Raw genomic sequence first — 17,899 nt, 5'->3', positions numbered from 1 at the left:
AGCCAGGGAAGATGGGGCTGGGAACCAGAGGCAGGGCAGGACCCTCTCGCCACACGGCGGCTGCCCAGCTTGGCACCTGTCCTCAGAAGCCCTGAGCCAGCCAGCCAGAAGCGACTGGGGCAGCGGGGGGGGGGGGGGGGCTTGCTCGAAAGGTGGTGCCACCAGGCCAGGCATGAAGGGGCAACTCTGGAGGGTAACTGGAAGGGAAGGGAAACATCCATTTCCTTTTGCATCAGGAATAAAAAGATGTTTCAAGATGCTCGTTAAAATAACTGTTTTCTTTCTTGCTAAAAAAAAGAAAAGAGAGAGGCTTCCCCTCCCAACCAGCAGGCAGCACGAGCCGACCTCAGCGGTGGCTTCTCTTGCACCAAGTCCTTCTGGGTGTGCTGGCGGGGCAGCGCTGGGCAAAGGCCACGATCCTGAGAGGTAAGTGATCGAGAACGCTTCTCCTTTGGGTCTGAAGGCCGTCCTCCGCCGTGTGGCTTGGGGGCCCGGCTCCCCAGGGGCGTTCTGGCGAGGTGGGAGGACCCGGGGGCTATTCCAGCCCCAGGATGTAGTTAATGCCTTGCACCAGTCCGATGATGACCGGCTGCCAAGCCACCAGGTAGCGCAGCCAGTCCAGCAGCTGTCCGTACATGACGTGCGGCCTCTCCCAGCTGGCAGCGGGAGTTAAAGGAAGCCCACGAGGAGGCCGACCAACGCGGAGCCCGCAGCCCAACATCCCGCCCCCTCCTGAGGTCCAGCCCAGCCCAGGATGGCTCACTCCCCCTCAGAGACAGTGGGGGCTCCCCAGCCCCCTCCTCGGCAGACTGCCTTCTGGCTCTCTGGAGAAGCGGGCGCTGAGAGGGGCCGTGCTTTGGCACGGCTCCCGGCTGGCCCCCGCCTGGGGCTCAAGGCCCTGCCTCAGCGTCAGGCCAATCAGCGCTCCGTGTTGCCACTCACCCACCCGGGCAGCTGCAGATGGGCGAGCGAGAAAAGCGGCTGCAGGAACAGAAGGCCGCGACAGGAGCGCGCCCAGTTCACTCCCGCGTGGAAAACATTTGCAAGGAGACTGCGGGGGGGGGCACACCTGTGGTGCCTATCAAGCTCACGGGGCCCGCCCTCTTAAACCCAGAAAAGCAGAAAACAAGGGCTGGGAGGGACAGAGACCATCCAGCGCAGCCCTCCGGGTGAAGTTACGATTACGGACAAACCCTTCCCTAAGCAGCCGCCGCTGAAGGATACGGATTGCTGAACATCCGCTTCAGGTCCACCTTCTCCTTGCAGTAGGGACAGGTCTGCTTCTTCCCCACGATGCACCAGCCCCGGATGCAGAACTCATGGAAGCTGGGAGGGCAACGAGTCAAGGAGCAAACGAACGTGCGCAGAGTCCAGGAGCGAGCGGCGGCTTTAGTCAAACCAGACGTGCCCCCGCCACCTTGGAGGCGCCCCGTGGAGGCCATGCAGCGGAACCAGGGAGACCAGCTGGGACAACCAACGTTACAGAGACACGGACAGCTCAGGATCTCCCGGGGGTCTTTTAGATTTGACCACCAGGAGGAGGAGGAGGAGGAGGAGGAGGAGGAAGCACATATCCTGCCTCTGAAAGGCATCTGGAAGTGAGCTGTGCCGGCCCCTGCGTCCCCATGGGAAGCTGACCGTGCTGCCTCCGGCACGTGACGGTCACGGGATGTGGGTTCAAGGCACGACAAAACATTGGTGTAGGACAGAGAAGCACACTGGGGCCTTGTGCGGTAGCCCTCGAGCCCCACCGACCTGCTGGAGGACAGGCACTGCCCTCCGCCTGGCAGTTCCCGAGGAGCGCCCGGGTGTCCCTTCTGGCTCCTCTTTCCCGCTCCGTGGCCACAATCCCATGCACTCCTCCCATGCACCTGGGGAGGGCGGCCCCGCTGCGTACTCCCCGGGCCACTGTCCCCGAGCAGCACGCCTGGGACCCCCAGCTGCACAGAGACGGGCCTCGGGCAGAGGGGCCGGCGGCCTCCCCGGGGTCCTTGGGGCTAGCAGACTGCAGCCTTCCCTACACCGTAACCCTATCACCTTGCTGCACCCCTCACGGGTCAGGCTGGGGACTACAACTCCCATACTCTGCAGGCATCGGGTGCTACAGGTCAGCACAGGCAGAGACCCCCGGATTGGGAAGGGCCAGCATAGGCTTCCAAAGGCTTCATCAAAGCAAACGTTGCCACATTTACGTCAAACCCCAAAAATAACCGTACGGGGATGGGGATGGGAGGCCGCCCTCGCCCCTCCTTAGGAACCATTTCCTTTTATTATTGTTTTGCTTCCCCGGGATTCACTCTGGGGTGAGGCTGGGGTTACTCTGATGCTCACGCCGGATGACTCAACAACGGTTGCACGGATTGGGTCTCTCCTTCCTCCGGAAGCCAGTTCTTTTGAAGAAGTGTGATGTCAGACTGAAAGCAAAGGGGGCAACTGACTCACCCCTCCTTTGACACAGAAGCACCACGGGCGGGGGGGCAGCTAGGAACCCCCGGCCGTGCTGCAAAACGCTGCGCACGGTGAGTCGTCGGCCTCACATTTCCACTTAAACGCTTCAGAGTTGACCGATTGCTCGAAGATCCCCAGCGAGCCTTAAAACAGGAAGCGCTGGGTCTCCCCACAAGCAGAGGGAAGACCGTACACCTTATGCACAGACACACACGCGCACACACCCATCCTGGTTAGCCCCCGCTGGGAGGCCGATGCTCTGCGAAAAAGGCCACCTCACGGACACAGGTCTTTGCCCGCAAGATTGGCTTCGCGCGCGGGCCGTGTTAGCCGCGGTTCCGAAGGTCAACGGCCTGGGATCCGAGCAGCGCCCGGGCCAGGCCCACGGACCAAGAGCCGGGCCAGGCCCACGGTCCAACTCGGGTCCAACTCGGAAGACACCGTCTTCGCAGCGCAGGGCCCCATCCTGGCGGAGTCAGGGCCGCGCTTCCACAAGACGCTCAGGGAGGCCTTTCGCTTGAGCGACTGAGCCCGCTGCGGCCGGTTAGTGGACTTGCTGCTCCGCCTGGGCGGAGGGGCCACACCAGTTGCACAGGAGGGCTCCGAGCAGCGCCTGCCCTCTCCCCAAGGACGCGCTTCCTACTGCTCTGGCCCGGGGGCAGAAGGATGACGCGAAGGGCCTGCCCACTTCCTGGGGACCCAGAGGCTCAATCCCACCCCAGATAACCACAAGATGAAGCCTCCGTCACCCGTCAGGCCTGCCCAGCTGGGTCTGACTCTGTGAATCCAGCAGCTTCATCCTCCTGCGGCACCGCAAGTCCTCCCCAGCACCCTGCTAAGCGTTCTTCTGGCCCATCCTGCCCCAACAGGTCGCTCTGAAAAGGGACACGAGGGAGAAATCCGAGGAGGCCACCCGAGGAGAGAACATACAGCTCTTCAGCCCCTCTCTTCTACCCCGGCGGCGCTCCAGGCATCTCTTCTGCCACTTCTCCAGGAGCCCCTTAGTAAAGCGAGGAGCTCCCCTGGACCAGTGAGCAAGAAGAGGCCGCTCCTGCCACGTGCCAGCAAGCAACCCAAGTCTTGGCACCCAGGGTTTTGGGGGAGAGCCCAGCGCCCTCTGGAAACCACACAGATCCAGTAGATGCCTGAGATGGGCTGATTGAGTACAGGTAGCCCTTGCTTAACGACCATTTGTTCAGTGACTGTTCGAAATTACGACAGTGCTGAAAAAATGGACTTATGACCCATGCCCAAAGTTACGACCGTTGCAGCGCCCCCGCAGTCACGTGATTGAAATTTGGGCGCTTGGCAGCCCGCCCACACTTACGACCACCGGGGTGTTGCAACTCCCCCACCCACCTATCTCTCCCTCCCCTTCTATGCCCTTTTGGCTGCCCTGCAGGGTGGCACTCGGTGGTGGCAGTGCCGGGGCTGAAGTAGAGGCCCGGGGCCTTAGGTAGTCTCAGCCAGCTGCCACTGCTCCCCAGGTTTCTTACTGCAGCCCCAGCGCTGCCGCTGCCACTGAGAAATGCTGCCTCAAGCCCCACACCGTGGCCAGCCATCCCAGCACCACTGTGCAAAGCTCCAGTTGCCCCCGCTGCCCTGCATTCCACAGGCTCTGCCACACCCAGCTGACCTTTGCCAGTTTCCTCTGGCCACTGACAAGGCATGCCCAGCCTGACCCTACCAGATGTGAGGCAGCCACTGGCCTGGCCTTCTTCCCAAGGCCACTCATGCCATTCTTTCTCCAAACCGTGCACCCTGTTCTCACGTTCCTTTGGAAAGCTTCTGGTCTTCCCAGGTCTTGTGAGAATGGGCATGTGATTTGGAGAATGAGGTCTTACAAATCCCTGTGAGAACGGAGCTCCTGCCGTTCTCCAAATAGCGTTTCCGCTTTCACCCAGAACCACAAGTCTGGGAAACTCCAACAGCACCCCAGAGATGAGGAGCAGGTGCTCAGGAAGAACACTCCCGTGAGCCGAAGGGGCAGGACCAAAGCATCACCCCCAGCCCAACCTCAGAAACAGAGCCTCAGGCCCAGCCCTCTGGGGACAGAGCCTCCCACATCACACCTGCCAGGCCTCCTCTCCTGCCTCAGGCGCCCTCCTCCTGTTATCTCCCTCTGCCCCTCACGGCGGCCCTGGTTTCCATCCTTTCTCCTGTCCAACCCCAGTTCCTACCACCCCCGACCCTGGAAGGTTCTGCCTGAGGGGGTCATTCCCCCCACTCTGAAACTCCGCCCCCCCCATTACCCTCACCACCACCGTCATCAAACCACTTTCAACCAGTGACCACTTGATGGCCCGGCCAGTAACCAGCCTCGCCATCTTCATCCTTTATCCCAGGGTGGCTGCCCTGGGCGGGGGATCAGACCAGAAGACCCCCAGGGTCCCTTCCCTTTTCCCAGAGCCCCTGCTGTCACCTGGGACTGGCAGACAAGATCACCCAGCCTCTCCCATCGGGGTTCCTGTTCCAATAGCCCTCTCTGGTGCTCACCGCTGGTGGGGGGTGGGCTGCTGTCCCTTCTTCCTAACCCAAATCCCACAATTCAACAATGCCCTTTTATCACCTTCTGACTCCTACAGTGGGAACTCAGAGAGTGGACTGAATTTCTTCTAGGTTAGGCTGTGGTATGAACGCAGGCTGTGGGCGGGGGGGGGCGGGAGTGGGTATGAACACAAACACCCCCCCTGAAAGCAGCCCCCCGTTCCTCCCTCCCTCATTTCTGCCAGGAACGTGAGGGGCCACGAGGAGCTCCTGTCCTGCTGAAGGATACACGTGATTGCAAGAGAGTCTGTAGGTGTTTTCGATGATCCCTTCTTCGTTCACATCGACAAAGATCTGCTGCCCGCAGACGGCACAGACGCTGTCCGAGAGGTGCTTGGTGGGCATGCCAGAGGCGCTGTAAAACTGCACAAGGTGAGAAGGGCAGGGATCCAAGGGACACAGAGAGCCAGGGTGACTTTCAGGCTCTTGGAGGGCCCCCTTACTCCAACGTCCCCAGGTCCCTCTTCCTGGGGAAGCATCGCAGTGCACAGAAGGGAAAGGATTCTTGAACTGTGGATCCCATAAGCCCCAGCTTTAAGCTCTCCCCCACCCCCACAAGGGCCCTGGCTTCGCCCGCTTGATAGGCTGATGTGCCCTGAAGCCAGCCAAGGTTGCACACTCTGCTGAGAGAGCACACGAAGGCTCTTCGGCAGGCATGAACCAGCCCCTCCTCTCTCCCCCTCCAACGTGTCCCTTCCTGCACTGCTCCAAATGCCCCGGGCAGGACACCGCTGACCCTCCTGCAGTGTGGGGCAAAAGGACTGAGGGGGAGGAGGTGGGTCACAGGAGGGTGACAGCAGGAGAAGACAGGCAGAGCAAACAGGAGGCATGCCCCCCCCAAGGAAGACCCCTCACCCCTGCTCCCTCTTTGGAGGCACCAGGCCCTTCCTTGAACGACCCTCACCCTTGGCACAGAAGCTGCTTCCCCTTTGGGGATCTTACCCCGATTGTGGAGGCCATGTAATCTGCACACATTTCGGCAAAGTCGCGCTCCAGGACTCCATAATAGAGGCCGTAGAACAGGAGAGAGATCCCAAAATCCATGCCATCTTCTGGTTTTATTCTGCCACGGGGAAGAGCCTTTAGGACCCTCCATCCGGGCCACGAAGGGCACCCCACCCCAGGCAGGCGCACCTTGAAGCCTGAGCTGGGATTGCGGCTTTCAAGCTGGGGCCACAGTGGCTTGCCAGCCCGGACCCCTGGGGACTCATCTGGCTGAGTGAACGCCTTCCCTGCCAAGCTCCCCTTTGGGGCCATGCGCTAATGAGGCTCGGGAGTCCTCCAAACAGCCCCCAACATTTCACGGGGCAAATGCCAATTCTGGCACAGAGTGGGTATGCTGAATGCCAAAATCTGCTTTCTCCAACTGGATTCTTTCCAGATGAGTTAGCCAAAGGTTCTGAGTTCAAGTCTGAGAAATCTCAGGGCCCCAGGCTGGGAGGAGCTCGGCTGACCCTCTCTTACCAGCACAGGAAATTCCCCACCCCAGCATGCCACAAGGGACACCCTGCTGATACCCGATTACCCGACGCAGCTGCTCCTCACAGGGCAACGCGGTGGGCTGGCCTGCGCTGAGCGCGGTCACGGCACCCTTGGTGGGGCTGTAGCCCTTCCCCTTCTCTAAATGCTTCTTCTGGGCTGGCTTGCCCAGCGAGAGGGCCCCGCTGATTTTCTAACAGCTGCAGCTCATGAAACATTTGAAATATAGGAGGGGAATCAATTTTCCTCACCTGAATAATAAATTAAGTCCAAAGAGGGTGAACATGACAGCCATATAACCAACGATCCCTGTGGCATAGCTGATCTTATATATTAGGAGGAACCACTTGTAAACCAATCTAGTTGTAGGGAGGAAAAACACACGCGCGTGCACAGCTATAAACAGGATGCATTTCTGTTTCTACCACCCTAAGGTTCTACAGCTGAAAACGGTAGTATTGTTTCGATCACAGCTAAACCTTTCCTCTATAAAATAAATCAATGGCATCGTCCCAAAGTTGGAGTCAAATGCTTCCCAGAAAAGCTATATAAATACCCGGTGAAAATGAATATGCATCCACCTGATTTGCAAGCTAAAATAATTCCAACTGAGAGCTGCTCTCTTCAGGAAACAATACAGTTACAGCAAGGCATTTAGAGTTGACTCTACACAGCAATGTAAATAAAAAATGATCTTGGGCAGCTTCCAAATCCAATGAAATAAAATAAACACATAAATGAACGTGGGTTTTGCTGGCTAGAGAGTTTCTTATATCTACACACACACACAGCATAATTAGGACGCTGACCTCTCTGCGTCCTCCCCTGGTTTCAGATGCCGACGTTCTGCAACCGAGCCACCTCTGTCCGGCCACGCTTCAGATGGCCACGAGAGAGAGCAGCCGGTGACTGCAGGATGCCCCTCCTTGTGCAGACCACTCCCTCCACTCTTTCCCAACACCAGCGGGAGTTAAGCCCCACCAATTTAACTATTTTAGAGACTGCATTCACATTATTCCATTAGGACGCGAAACGTTTAGTTGCTAACTAGTAGCCCGTTAGCAAATGAGCATGATTAAAAATACTGAATTAGCCCAAGCCAAAATAGAAAGGGCCTCGTTTGCAGAAGACCCGAGCCTTGCCAGCGCCCAAAGGCCCCTGCAAGCACTGACCCCACCACCCGCAGGACCTCCGCGGCCTTCCTCCAAAGGCACCGGCTCACCTGGGTGTGGTCTGGAAAAGGGGCTTCCGAGTGGCTCGGAAGGTGACGAAAGCCGTGATGGCCGAGAAGAAGATCCAGATGCCCAGGAATCGCCACCAGTGCAGCTTCACCGTGAAGTAGAGGGGGACAACCCACATCTGGAAGAGGGTCACCATCTGCAAGAAGAGAGGGGCTTTAGAGGGGCAGCCCCAACTCTCCCTGGGGAACTGCTACTCGGCGGGAATCCCCGTTCGGCAGTCGCAGCCCTCTCTCCAGACGACCCTGAAAGAACTCCAGCCGCGGGAGCTGCGAATCAGCCCTCCCCAAGCAGCAGCCAGGCAAGCCCAGCCCGGCATCAAACGACACTCAGGCCTAGCAGACGGGGCCACTGACTCATTATTTAGGCCACCGGGTCAATTCACTAAGCCTCCTTGACAGAGGGCGGTCTGGTCTCTGCTTGAACAATGAAAAGAAGACCCCATCTCTGTGGGTCCCAGTTCGGCCCCACGGTCGAACTGCTTCTATCCTTTGCGAGTTTTTCCTGGTGTTCAATCAGGAGCTGTCTTCCTGCAATATTTTCCCCACTATTCTACATCTAAGAAGGCCCTGATGCTGGGAAAGGCGGAAGGAAAGAGAAGAGGATGACCAGCAGCAGGGTGGAGGGACTCAGTTACGGCTAGGGGCAGACTCTCCTGGAAGAATCCTATCTATGTGGTTGCTAAGAGCCGACACTGACTTGATGGCACTAATCAGCAATTAATGGGAAGAAAGAGAAGAAGAGGACGACCAGCAGCAAGAGGGATGGACTCAGTCACAGTTGTGTTGGGGGTTCCCTTGGAGGACCTGAAGGATCAGGTTAGGGGCAGATCATCATGGAGGAGTCTATTTGCTAAAAGTTGATGCGGACTTGATGGCACGTAATCAATCAATTCCATCCATCCATCCATCCATCCATCCATCCATCCATCCATCCATTTCTATTCATGTAAGCCTTACAATCTGTAGAGAAGTCCATAATCCAGGGAAAGGTGGAAGGAAAGAAAGAAGATGACGACCAGCAGCCAGGTGGATAGGCCTGATTATAGAATGGGGAGACCTGAAGGACCAGGTTGGAACAGATTGCCATGGAGAAAATCTATCTACGTGGTTGCTAAGAGTCAACACCAACTTGATGGCATGTAATCAATCAATTCCACATTCGGCATCCTGGAACAAGAGAGCACAGGGCCTGAACATGTTTGGTGCAATATCCTTCAAGGACACCAAAAGCACACTCTTGTCTCGTCAAGGCTACACATTCCCAGTTCTCTTCCAGGCAGGCTTTCTTTCCAGTCCCTGGATCCGCCTTTGTTTCTTGAAAACTAGGCACAACACTCAAGCAGGGCTCTGGTGAATGCAACCTGAAGCCGAACTTTACTCCGCAGGATTTGTAAATTATGCTTCAATTGCGGCAGCCTAAAATAGCACTTGCCTTCTTTGCAGCAATGTCCCATTGCGATCATTTGAATACCCATCATTCTAAGATTATCAATTGATTTATCAATTTGCACAGCTGCCCATCTCAGTAGGCGACTCTGGGAAGCCCCAAGGTCCTTTTCATAAGGATGCTAGCAAGGCAGGAATCTCCCATCCTGTACTTACGGATTTCATTTCTTTGGCCTAATTCAGTGTTGTCCAAACTTGGCCACTTTAAGATGAGTGGACTTCAATTCCCAAAATTCTGGCTGGCTGAGGAATTCTGGGAGTTGAAGTCCACTCATCTTAAAGTGGCCAAGTTTGCACAACACTGGCCTAAATGAACAACCTGGCATTTGTCTTTAAACTTCATTCCTTTATCTTCAGACATGGCTGAAAATGTTATCAAGTTACCTTCCAGTTTCTATCTTCCAAAGTATTAACCTCTCATCCAGTTTAGCATCATCTGCAAATCTGACATGCATTCCTTCAGTTTTCTCATCCAAGTCATGTATTGTCCACTTCTGAAGGTGGTTTTCAAGCCAGCCAGGAATCTGCCAAAACTTCAAGATGTGTGTACTTCAACTCCCAGAATTCCCCAGTCAGCATGCTGGCTAGGTAATTCTGGGAGTTGAAGTCCACACATCTTAAAGTTCCCAAGGTTGAGAAACGCTGAACTAAGCACATTCCCTTACTATCACAATGTTGCAGGCTAATTGCCAAAGGGGCAAGACAGAGCCTGCAAGAGCAGAATCCAAGCCCCACCCCCTTTAATGTGCATTTTGATATCAAGGGGGAGGGGTTTAATCACACCAGAACCGGCATCTTCCCTATTTTGCCTCACTCGACTGAGGATGCCGCCATCTACAACATTCCCACAATGTATTAGGGAAGTCATGTGAACAAAAAACTGAAGTCAGATTAATTTTTTAAGAACTGTTCTTGACAAACCCATGCTTGATTACTGCATGGTCTTCAAAAAGCTTACAGATCAATACTTTACAATTGGCTCCAGATGTCTGGCTGTGAGAGCTGGACCATAAAGAAGGCTGAGCGCCGAAGAATTGACGTCTTTGAACTGTGGTGCTGGAGAAGACTCTTAAGAGTCCCCTGGACTGCTAGGAGGTCAAACCAGTCAATCTTAAAGGAAAACAACCCTGACTGCTCATTGGAAGGATGGATAATGAAGCTCAAACTCAGATACTTTGGTCACCTAATGCGAAGAGAGGACTCTTTGGAAAAGACCCTGATGCTGGGAAATTATGGCTGGGGAACTCTGGGAGTTGAAGTCCACACATCTTCAAGCTGCCAAGGTTGAGAGACACTGGTCTAACCTATTCCTGGGGGCTCTTCCCAGAGAAGGCTGGCCAGCCTCAGATGGGGAACACTGAAGCCCACCTCTCTCAGCCAACTCCACGTGCCGGGTAGAATCACAGCCCCTGATACACTCAGAGCTGCTGCTGGGGAAGGATTCTGGCTGCAACGTGGGCAGACCCCACCCTCTAAGTTAAACACTGGAGTGGCTGCCCACCATGGTAGCCCCGAGTGATGTGGTATCACCCCTGAAGCAGCTGCCTTACGTTGTAGGACCGAGGGTGCCTCTGTTTCCACTGTACCAGGAGGAGCTGGGCGACGACCAACGTGGCGATCAAGATGAGTACCATTTCGGCGTGCATGGCCTCGTGGCCCCGGTGTTTGGCGTGCATCCGGGCATGCTCGATCCTGAAATGAGAGCAGGGCAGGTGAGCCTCACACACAAATGTGTCTGGAGGCCTTCTAATTTCCCAAGCAGCTGGAAATGGTTCCAGTCACGCTGTGTAGCACACACACAGGTCTACGAAGACACAACACCGTTTGTATATCTCAGGACTGCAAAGGTACAGTTGGAATCAGGCAAGAGGGTACACTTGCCAGCATGTTTTCAGGGCCACTTTTCTTACTGATTTGGGCACTGTGGGCATCGGATGATGGAAAAGCAGGGTAGCTGGTTTCTAAGCTGTTTTGGATCTAAGCTTTGGTGACCTCCCGCCGTTTCCACTCAGGACCCCAAAGCATGTTCTCCCTTCTTCTCTGCACTTCTCTAGGCCTCTAAACCTTAATCTGTTAATGATTTTGCCTTCTCCCCTTTGGGGAAGGGACAAATGACCAGAGAGCTAGGGTGCAGGGTCCAGAGGGGGCAGGAAGGGGATGAGATGGCACTGCATGGCTCCCACCTTCTTTTCTGCATCTTTTCTTTGCTCTAGTGATCGCACTCATAAACATGTTTATGCAGGAGTAAGCCCTAGGGTGTTTTATGGAGCTCTAAATCTCAGCCTTTACTTCAATGCAGTATAGTTGAATGGGATGAAGATAAATAGGAGATGGTCTTTATCAGATCAAGGTGGGTTCCTCTGCATCACCATGGTTTTTAAATTGGGAGGGTTAGGTTGCAGACTTCCTGGAGACAAAACCTTGGCATTTGGGGAAATAGAAAGCTGGAATGTATGGTCCTTTTCGGGCTTGGCACATTACCTCTCAGTAATGGGAAGAGGGTATAGTTTTAAATGAATAAAAACCTAGCCAAGAAAAGCCAGTTCATTATGATTGCTTCCCCACAGGCAACTGACTCCAGCGATTCTGGCTGTCACATCTCCTGCTTCTCAGCACAGCCAGTTGAGAGAACAAAGCAGGAGGATATACTGGGAAGCAGAACTACACTGGCCAGTCTTCCTTATCCCCCAGAAGCAGGAGGTGGAAGGAAACCCTGCCCGCCCCTGAGAGTCAACAGGCTGAGTCTTGCAGCCCCAGCACAGGGCGTGCAAAAACAAGGCCACCTATCTCAGCCTGGTAAGTCAGCAGCCTGCTGGAGGCGGGCCTTGCACAATGATGTCACTTGCCCCCCGCCTCCCCGTGGATGGCCCTTGGCCACCAAAGCAGATGTCCTCAAGGTAGCCAGCCGGCCTTTCACTCACCTCCATCTCTCATCTGGATCCAGCTGTGACAGGTCAACCTACAGAAAACAAGACAGAGCAGCTGCACCCAAAGGAAGCCTCTGACCAGAGGGAGGACACCCTGCTCTCTTAGCAAAGGCGCTCTTGAAACCTCCACGGATTCACCAGGATTCAGAAACAGGAGAAGTGCTACAAACCACAAGGGTTACACAGGCAGTCCCCAGGCTAAGGACGCCCCATAGTTAAGAACAGAGCCTACTGTAGGAAAATTCAAGTTAAATATACAGCGATTTGAGCTAAATACAAAATGGTTCAAGTTCATTACACAACGCTACTTATACAGTATTATACAGTAACACTGTTCCAGCTTACATACAAATTCAGCTTAAGGACAGACCTTGGGAACGGAACTCGTTCTTAAACTGAGGACTACCTGTATTCACATAACAAGGTACTATATGCCCAGAATAGCCACAGTATGGCTTAATGGAGTGCCCTACTCTCCACAAGACTGTCCACAATGTCGTCACACACATTGACATGTCATAGCATGAACTACCCCAAATATGTGACGCATACATGGCTTTGTGGTCCCCACAAACCACCCAGGCCCATTTCACCCTTGCCTTGCATGCTGTGCAAAGCCAATGTGTCCTCCTGCCCCCCATCCAAGGGTTGAACGAGCCCTGCCCTGACTCACTGGGCTCTGGAGGGGGATGAGAGAAGCAACCCCTGCTTTCCCAGCTGGCAGAAAGGAGGCTGCCTGAGAAGGGGAGGGCCCAGATTAGGCTCCCCTTCCCCACATGCTCCATGGAATGGCAGCAGGAGAGGGCCCCTGCTCCACCTGAGAGTGGGATGGGCAGGCCTAGTTGGCACTTTACCCTCCTGGAAGGCAACCAAAGGTTTGTGATGTGATCCTTGAAAGAGAAAGAGTAGAAAACTGGGAGAGACCCCTAGATTAATTTTATCTGCATGTTACGGGAAGCCATGAGTCCTATTGTTATAAAAGAGGAATCCAGAATCCCATCTAGTGGTGAGTGAGTAAAGAAGCCCTGGCTCAGCCTGGGCCAGGGGTTGACCAAGGAGCACTGAAAGTGTTGGCCTGGGGAGACCTGGATTCACATCCAGCCTCAGCCATGGGAGCTCCCTGGGGGACTTTGCGCCAGCCTACCTCACAGGGTTGGTGTGGTGGAAGAAAAGTTGGAGGAGCATGCTAGCTTGAAATCCTGGAGGAAAGGTGGGGCAGAAATGTAACTGGGAAAGAAAGAAGTTGAGAAAAATTACTCAAATTACTCCTGGGGTTGCTAGAGATAGGCAAAGGGCCCGCTCCTCTTTTCAGCACCATGCAGGGTTTCCAGGCGGATACGGAAGAGGATTCTCTGTTCCAGAAGCAATTTTCGGCTGAGAGGAGGAGAATTTCAGTTCATGGAGGGATTTCAGTTTGTAATCAGTGTCTCCATTCAGACTCACTTCCCATGTCCCCTTTTGCCAGCTCTGAACATCAGAGAGTTGAGAATTTGCCTGCCACGAAAAGGTGAAGCCTCCAGGATCCCACAGAACACCTTAGCACCCAACGGGTGCTTCTGTAGCCAGGCCCAGAAACACTGCCCTCGTGCCCAGAGAACCGATGCCAGAATCAGTTCATCCCAGCAGTACAAACAGCACAAGCTGCAGAGTACCTGTTGTCTCCCTGCTGTTTCAATTGTGTGTTAGGACAGTCGTAAACTGCCCCCACCCACCTGTAGGACAGCCATCACCGCTCTTCTAACAAGCAAGCATGCTTTGGCCTCTCCTCTGAGCGAAGTGCTGACCAACCTTCCAATCCCTTCCTCCCCGGGAGAACTGAGAACTTCCCAACACCAGACATTCCACCCTCTTTGTGACTTGGCCCTCCTGGCCTCAACAGGAACCGCTGACCAGCGAGCTCTCCCTTTTCTGAGCATAACAGGCCTTTTCCCCCCTTAGTACTACATCAGGCACAGGGAAAGATCCCCGCCCACAAAAATCTTGCCATCAGGAACCTTGGACTAAAGTCAGAAGACACTAAGCCACCACAACCCTGATAAGGCCACCTTCTCCTCTAAAGAAGGTTGATCAGTACTTCACTCAGAGGAGAGGCCAAAGCATGCTCACCTGCTTTGAAGAGCTGTGACGGCTGTCCTACGGGTGGGTGGGGCAGTTTACAACTATCCACAGATGAAACACGGAGCACGTTCCCAGCAGGTAGATGTCCAGGCTCACTGAAAGGAATGTCCTTTAGTGTCCTTAGCTCCCTTTCACTGTGGGAGCCAACATCTAGAATAAACAAACTCCTTTTTAATCACAATGACATCTTTTATGAAACAAATTTGGCAGCACACATGCCTCTGCTGCACCCTCTACCTTGAATATTACAGGAGCACAAATACTTGGGCCTGCCAGGACTCCCTCGCCCCACTCCCTGATTTCTGATGGCTAACCACAGCGCACGCAGGGCACGTACAGGTGCGAAGGAGAGTGACACTAGGTAGAAAGAAAGCAGTAAATTCTTTGGGACAGAGAAGCCAGTTTGCTTACAAGGCCCCAGACCAAACTGCAAGAAAATCCTTGCCTGAAGTTGAAAGCTTTCCTCCTGGAGGTCCAAGGGTTTCCCAGAGGAAGGGAAAAACAAGTAATGATAATGTGCAACTTTACTTACTCAGAGATAAGGCCAGCTATGCACGCCTAGGACTGTAGCCTACCTAGCCCTAAGAATTCCAACAAGCTAGCAAGGCCTAGGCAAAGGTTGCAAGCACAGGAGGAACGAGCAGAACTCCTGCTCTTGCATATCTCCGCTGTTCTGTGGCATCACAAATCAAGCCTCAACCATAATTTTGTCTCATTCGCAAAATGCAATCAACTCTTTTTTTAGCTGTGAGACAATTAATCAAAACATCCTTTGCTATCAGAAACTGTTTTGCATCTTTAAAGGGACTGCTGTTGCTAAGTGGAGTATGTTGTCTAAACCCTCCAACACAGTGTTTCTCAACCTTGGCAACTTGAAGATGTGTGGACTTCAACTCCCAGAATTCCCTAGCCAGCCATGGCTGGCTGGGGAGTTCTGGGAGTTGAAGTCCACACATCTTCAAGTTGCCAAGGTTGAGAAACACTGCTCTAACAGGAGAGAAGTGCTGAGTGTAGGCGAGTCATCCTTTAGATGCTGAAAAGGTATGTAAGACACACCCTCAGCCAATAACTCAGGAGGTTCTGGGCTGACTATGGTGAGAAGCAGCAGGACGGGAGTGAGACGATTGAGAAGTAGGACTGGAATGGGGAGCAGCTTCTCCTCCTCTTACAGGCAGGGTGAGAGGCCAGAAAGAACCCTCAGAATTATTGCCACGCCAAGGGAAAGCGGGCCAACTTTCTCCACTTCAGCAAATGGGGAAGGCTCAGCTTTCAACAGCATTTTTCTCGCTGAACACACCAAGAGTTACCATCTGTGCTGGGCAGGAGGAAGGAAAGGAAACCTGACATTCTCTGAAGTCCTCTCTCACCGAAGGCCAGAGAAGGCCTAGCTGTTCCTGTTTTGAAGACAAGGTTCCTGGACACCACCATCAATAGCCTGCATAGCTCAACAATTTGGAACAACCTAGGTCCAGCTACCCCAACCACCCCTCCCTATTCTGGCTCTTCAGGAAGGCCTTTAGGGACGTGTAAGGCCATATTATGTCCTGAGGGGTAGGATGTCAGTTGGACTGCATTTTCCATGGGAATAGATATTATTAGCTTTTCACCTTACTGCCTGTTCTATTAAGCCAGAAGGAATCTGACAGCACCTTTTCCGACTAACACATTTGATTAAAAGGCAGCCGTTTCCACGAGCTTGGAAAAGGTGCTACTAGGCTCCAGATTTTTTGCCACCAAAGACTAACACGACTCTCCTCTCACACTGTGGTGATACTGTCAACTGCTCCCAGTCTCTGAAAATGAAGTGCCACACAAATCATTGCAGCTCCAAGCCAAGATTTGATTCCTAGTGATCTAGTGGGCATCAGCACTCAGATTTCAGTTCCTTGTATTCCTTCTCCCCATGCGGGCCTCTCATATCAGCAGTGCCTATTGACCAGGACTACGGTACTGCCAGACAGCACAGTGTCTCTGCCGCCACCACCACCTACTGCTGCAACTTTTTTTTTCCTGCCAGGGACTCAGACAGTGGGCAGCAGGACAGCATAGCAGGATCCCTCTACACCTATTATTTCTCCCCATCTAACCTCACCTTCCATTGCTTTCTTTCTCTAGCTGCTCCTCTCCCAAATTATCAGGACAGCTAATTCTGACTCAAAGACCCACTATTTGGGAATACTTGACTGGCTAGTTGGGCAGGGGAGACAACTAATACAACTTTCTGTAATGGATTAGATCTCTCCTGCAGCTTATGTTTTTATGGTTTAATAGTTCTATTGTTTTTAATGACTATTCCTGAGTTTTTGTGGTTGTCTATAGATATATATGTATGTAGGTATGCACGGGGAGGGGTTTCTAACTCTGTAAGCTGCCCAGAGTCGCAGCGGCGAGAAATAAGCCTAATAAATAAATACATCTGCAAGCAGCAGGGCTGGTGAACACGCCCTGATATTAAGACACTCACTCAAACTCCGCCGTCCCCGTTGCTTCTTTAAACAGGCAGGGGGGATGAACAGCAGCAACGTCACCCCCCCACGGGGGCCCAAAGGGAAGCCCCGGGGAAAGGAGCCTCTTGGAAAGCAGAGGGGAAAGTCAGAAAGCCATGCAGGAGCTGGAGAACCAAGGCTATGACAGTCAGCCCGGTGCTTGAGCTCCTGCCTAAATCATAGCTCCGGGGTCTGCGTCAGGCTAAGTGAATTTAGGCGCGGGACCAGATTGCCAAAAGATGGAAATGCATGGGCGGTGCTGAGTGGGAAATGCTAAGAGTTCATACCGGGGCAGCGTTGCTCAACCTCGGCCCCTTGAAGAGGTGTGGACTCCAGCTCCCAGCTGGCTGGGGAATTCTGGGAGCTGGAGTCTACAGCTCTTCAAGGGGCCGAGGTTGAGCAACGCTGCATTAGACTCGGCAGCAGCATCCCCCGGCAGGACAGCCGATGGGGCTGCACACCTCCCCGCTACAAGAGCCCCAGGGCGCCCTGACGGGGAAAGGCCTTCAGGTGGGCAAACGGAGGCCGCGCGGGGAGACGCCAAAGGCCTTTTCCAGAGCGGCCTCCCAGGGGAGCCTTGATCCCAGTGCGGGGCCCGCATGCGGGTTCCTGGGTGCTCCTTAAGCGAACGCCACCCAGTCGCTCGGCCTCTCGGTCGCCTGACCCGGGTAGACTTCCTCGGGCGCTGGAGGCTCTGCCCAGCTCGGATCTCCTCGGAGGGGGCTGGGCTGCGCGGGAGGCCTGCCCTGCGGGGCTGCTGGGGGGCTCCTGAGGAGAGGGGCCAGGCCCCCTTCCCCTCGCGCCTCGCCTGGGGAGGACGAGCGAGCCGCTGCCCTCGGCAGGCTCGGCGCAAAGGGCGGCGTCGGCCGACCGTCCCTGCGCAGCGCCCCGGCCCCGCTTCCCTGCTCGCGGCGCCGGCGGCCCTCACCTCCTCAGCGCCGGGCTCCAGCGGCGCCCCCACCACCTCCACTTCCACCACCGCCATCTTGCCCCCGCCTTTCCGCCAACTCGCTTCCGCTGGCACCCACCAATCACCGCCCCCGGCTCCCGCTCGGCCAATCGCCGCTCGCGAGGCGGCGGCAGAGGGCGGGTGGCTGTCCGCGCGCGCCAGGGAGCGTCGGGCAAGGGCCGGCTTCGCCCTCGGGCGCAATCATGAAAGCGAAGACACGGGGGCGGGGGCTCCGAGGGCTCTGTGGATAGGTGCCTGT

The 17,899-nt window shown here is 54.7% G+C and overlaps 1 protein-coding gene across 3 annotated transcripts; it reads right to left on the bottom strand.

Moving 5' to 3' along the window:
• Nucleotides 1-395: 395 nt before the first annotated feature.
• On the bottom strand, nt 396-17,727 carry RNF121 (ring finger protein 121). 3 transcript variants are annotated; one of them, XM_088140387.1, is made up of 10 exons: nt 17,620-17,693; nt 14,194-14,355; nt 12,082-12,119; nt 10,711-10,852; nt 7,697-7,851; nt 6,726-6,833; nt 5,938-6,058; nt 5,225-5,358; nt 1,225-1,326; nt 396-656 (listed from the first exon to the last, which is right to left on the bottom strand). In XM_088140387.1, exons 4-10 carry the CDS (start codon nt 10,834-10,836, stop codon nt 536-538), a joined length of 867 nt encoding a protein of 288 aa, XP_087996513.1. In that variant the 5' UTR covers nt 10,837-10,852; nt 12,082-12,119; nt 14,194-14,355; nt 17,620-17,693; the 3' UTR covers nt 396-535. The 3 variants fall into 3 exon arrangements, with proteins under 3 accessions (XP_087996513.1, XP_087996511.1, XP_087996512.1); XM_088140385.1 differs by lacking the exon at nt 14,194-14,355 and having other exon boundaries at nt 17,620-17,727; XM_088140386.1 differs by lacking the exons at nt 6,726-6,833; nt 14,194-14,355 and having other exon boundaries at nt 17,620-17,727.
• Nucleotides 17,728-17,899: the final 172 nt, after the last annotated feature.

Source organism: Python bivittatus, unplaced genomic scaffold (assembly GCF_059951505.1).
Source record: "Python bivittatus isolate LINGU-HERP-01145 unplaced genomic scaffold, Pbiv_v1 ctg000340_np1212, whole genome shotgun sequence".
In the NCBI taxonomy this organism is placed as follows: Eukaryota; Metazoa; Chordata; class Lepidosauria; order Squamata; family Pythonidae; genus Python; species Python bivittatus.
The sequence above is the reverse complement of the archived record's forward strand: the minus strand, read 5'-3'. Positions and strand labels throughout refer to the sequence as shown.

Coding starts and splice junctions, on each gene's coding strand:
- RNF121 (XM_088140385.1), bottom strand. CDS start 17,676: ATGGCGGTGGTGGAAGTGGAGGTGGTGGGGGCGCCGCTGGAGCCCGGC. Junction 7,852..10,710: donor GGCACCCTCGGTCCTACAAC/GTAAGGCAGCTG, acceptor CTCTTCTTGCAG/ATGGTGACCCTCTTCCAGAT. Junction 6,834..7,696: donor CTTTTCCAGACCACACCCAG/GTGAGCCGGTGC, acceptor CCCTACAACTAG/ATTGGTTTACAAGTGGTTCC.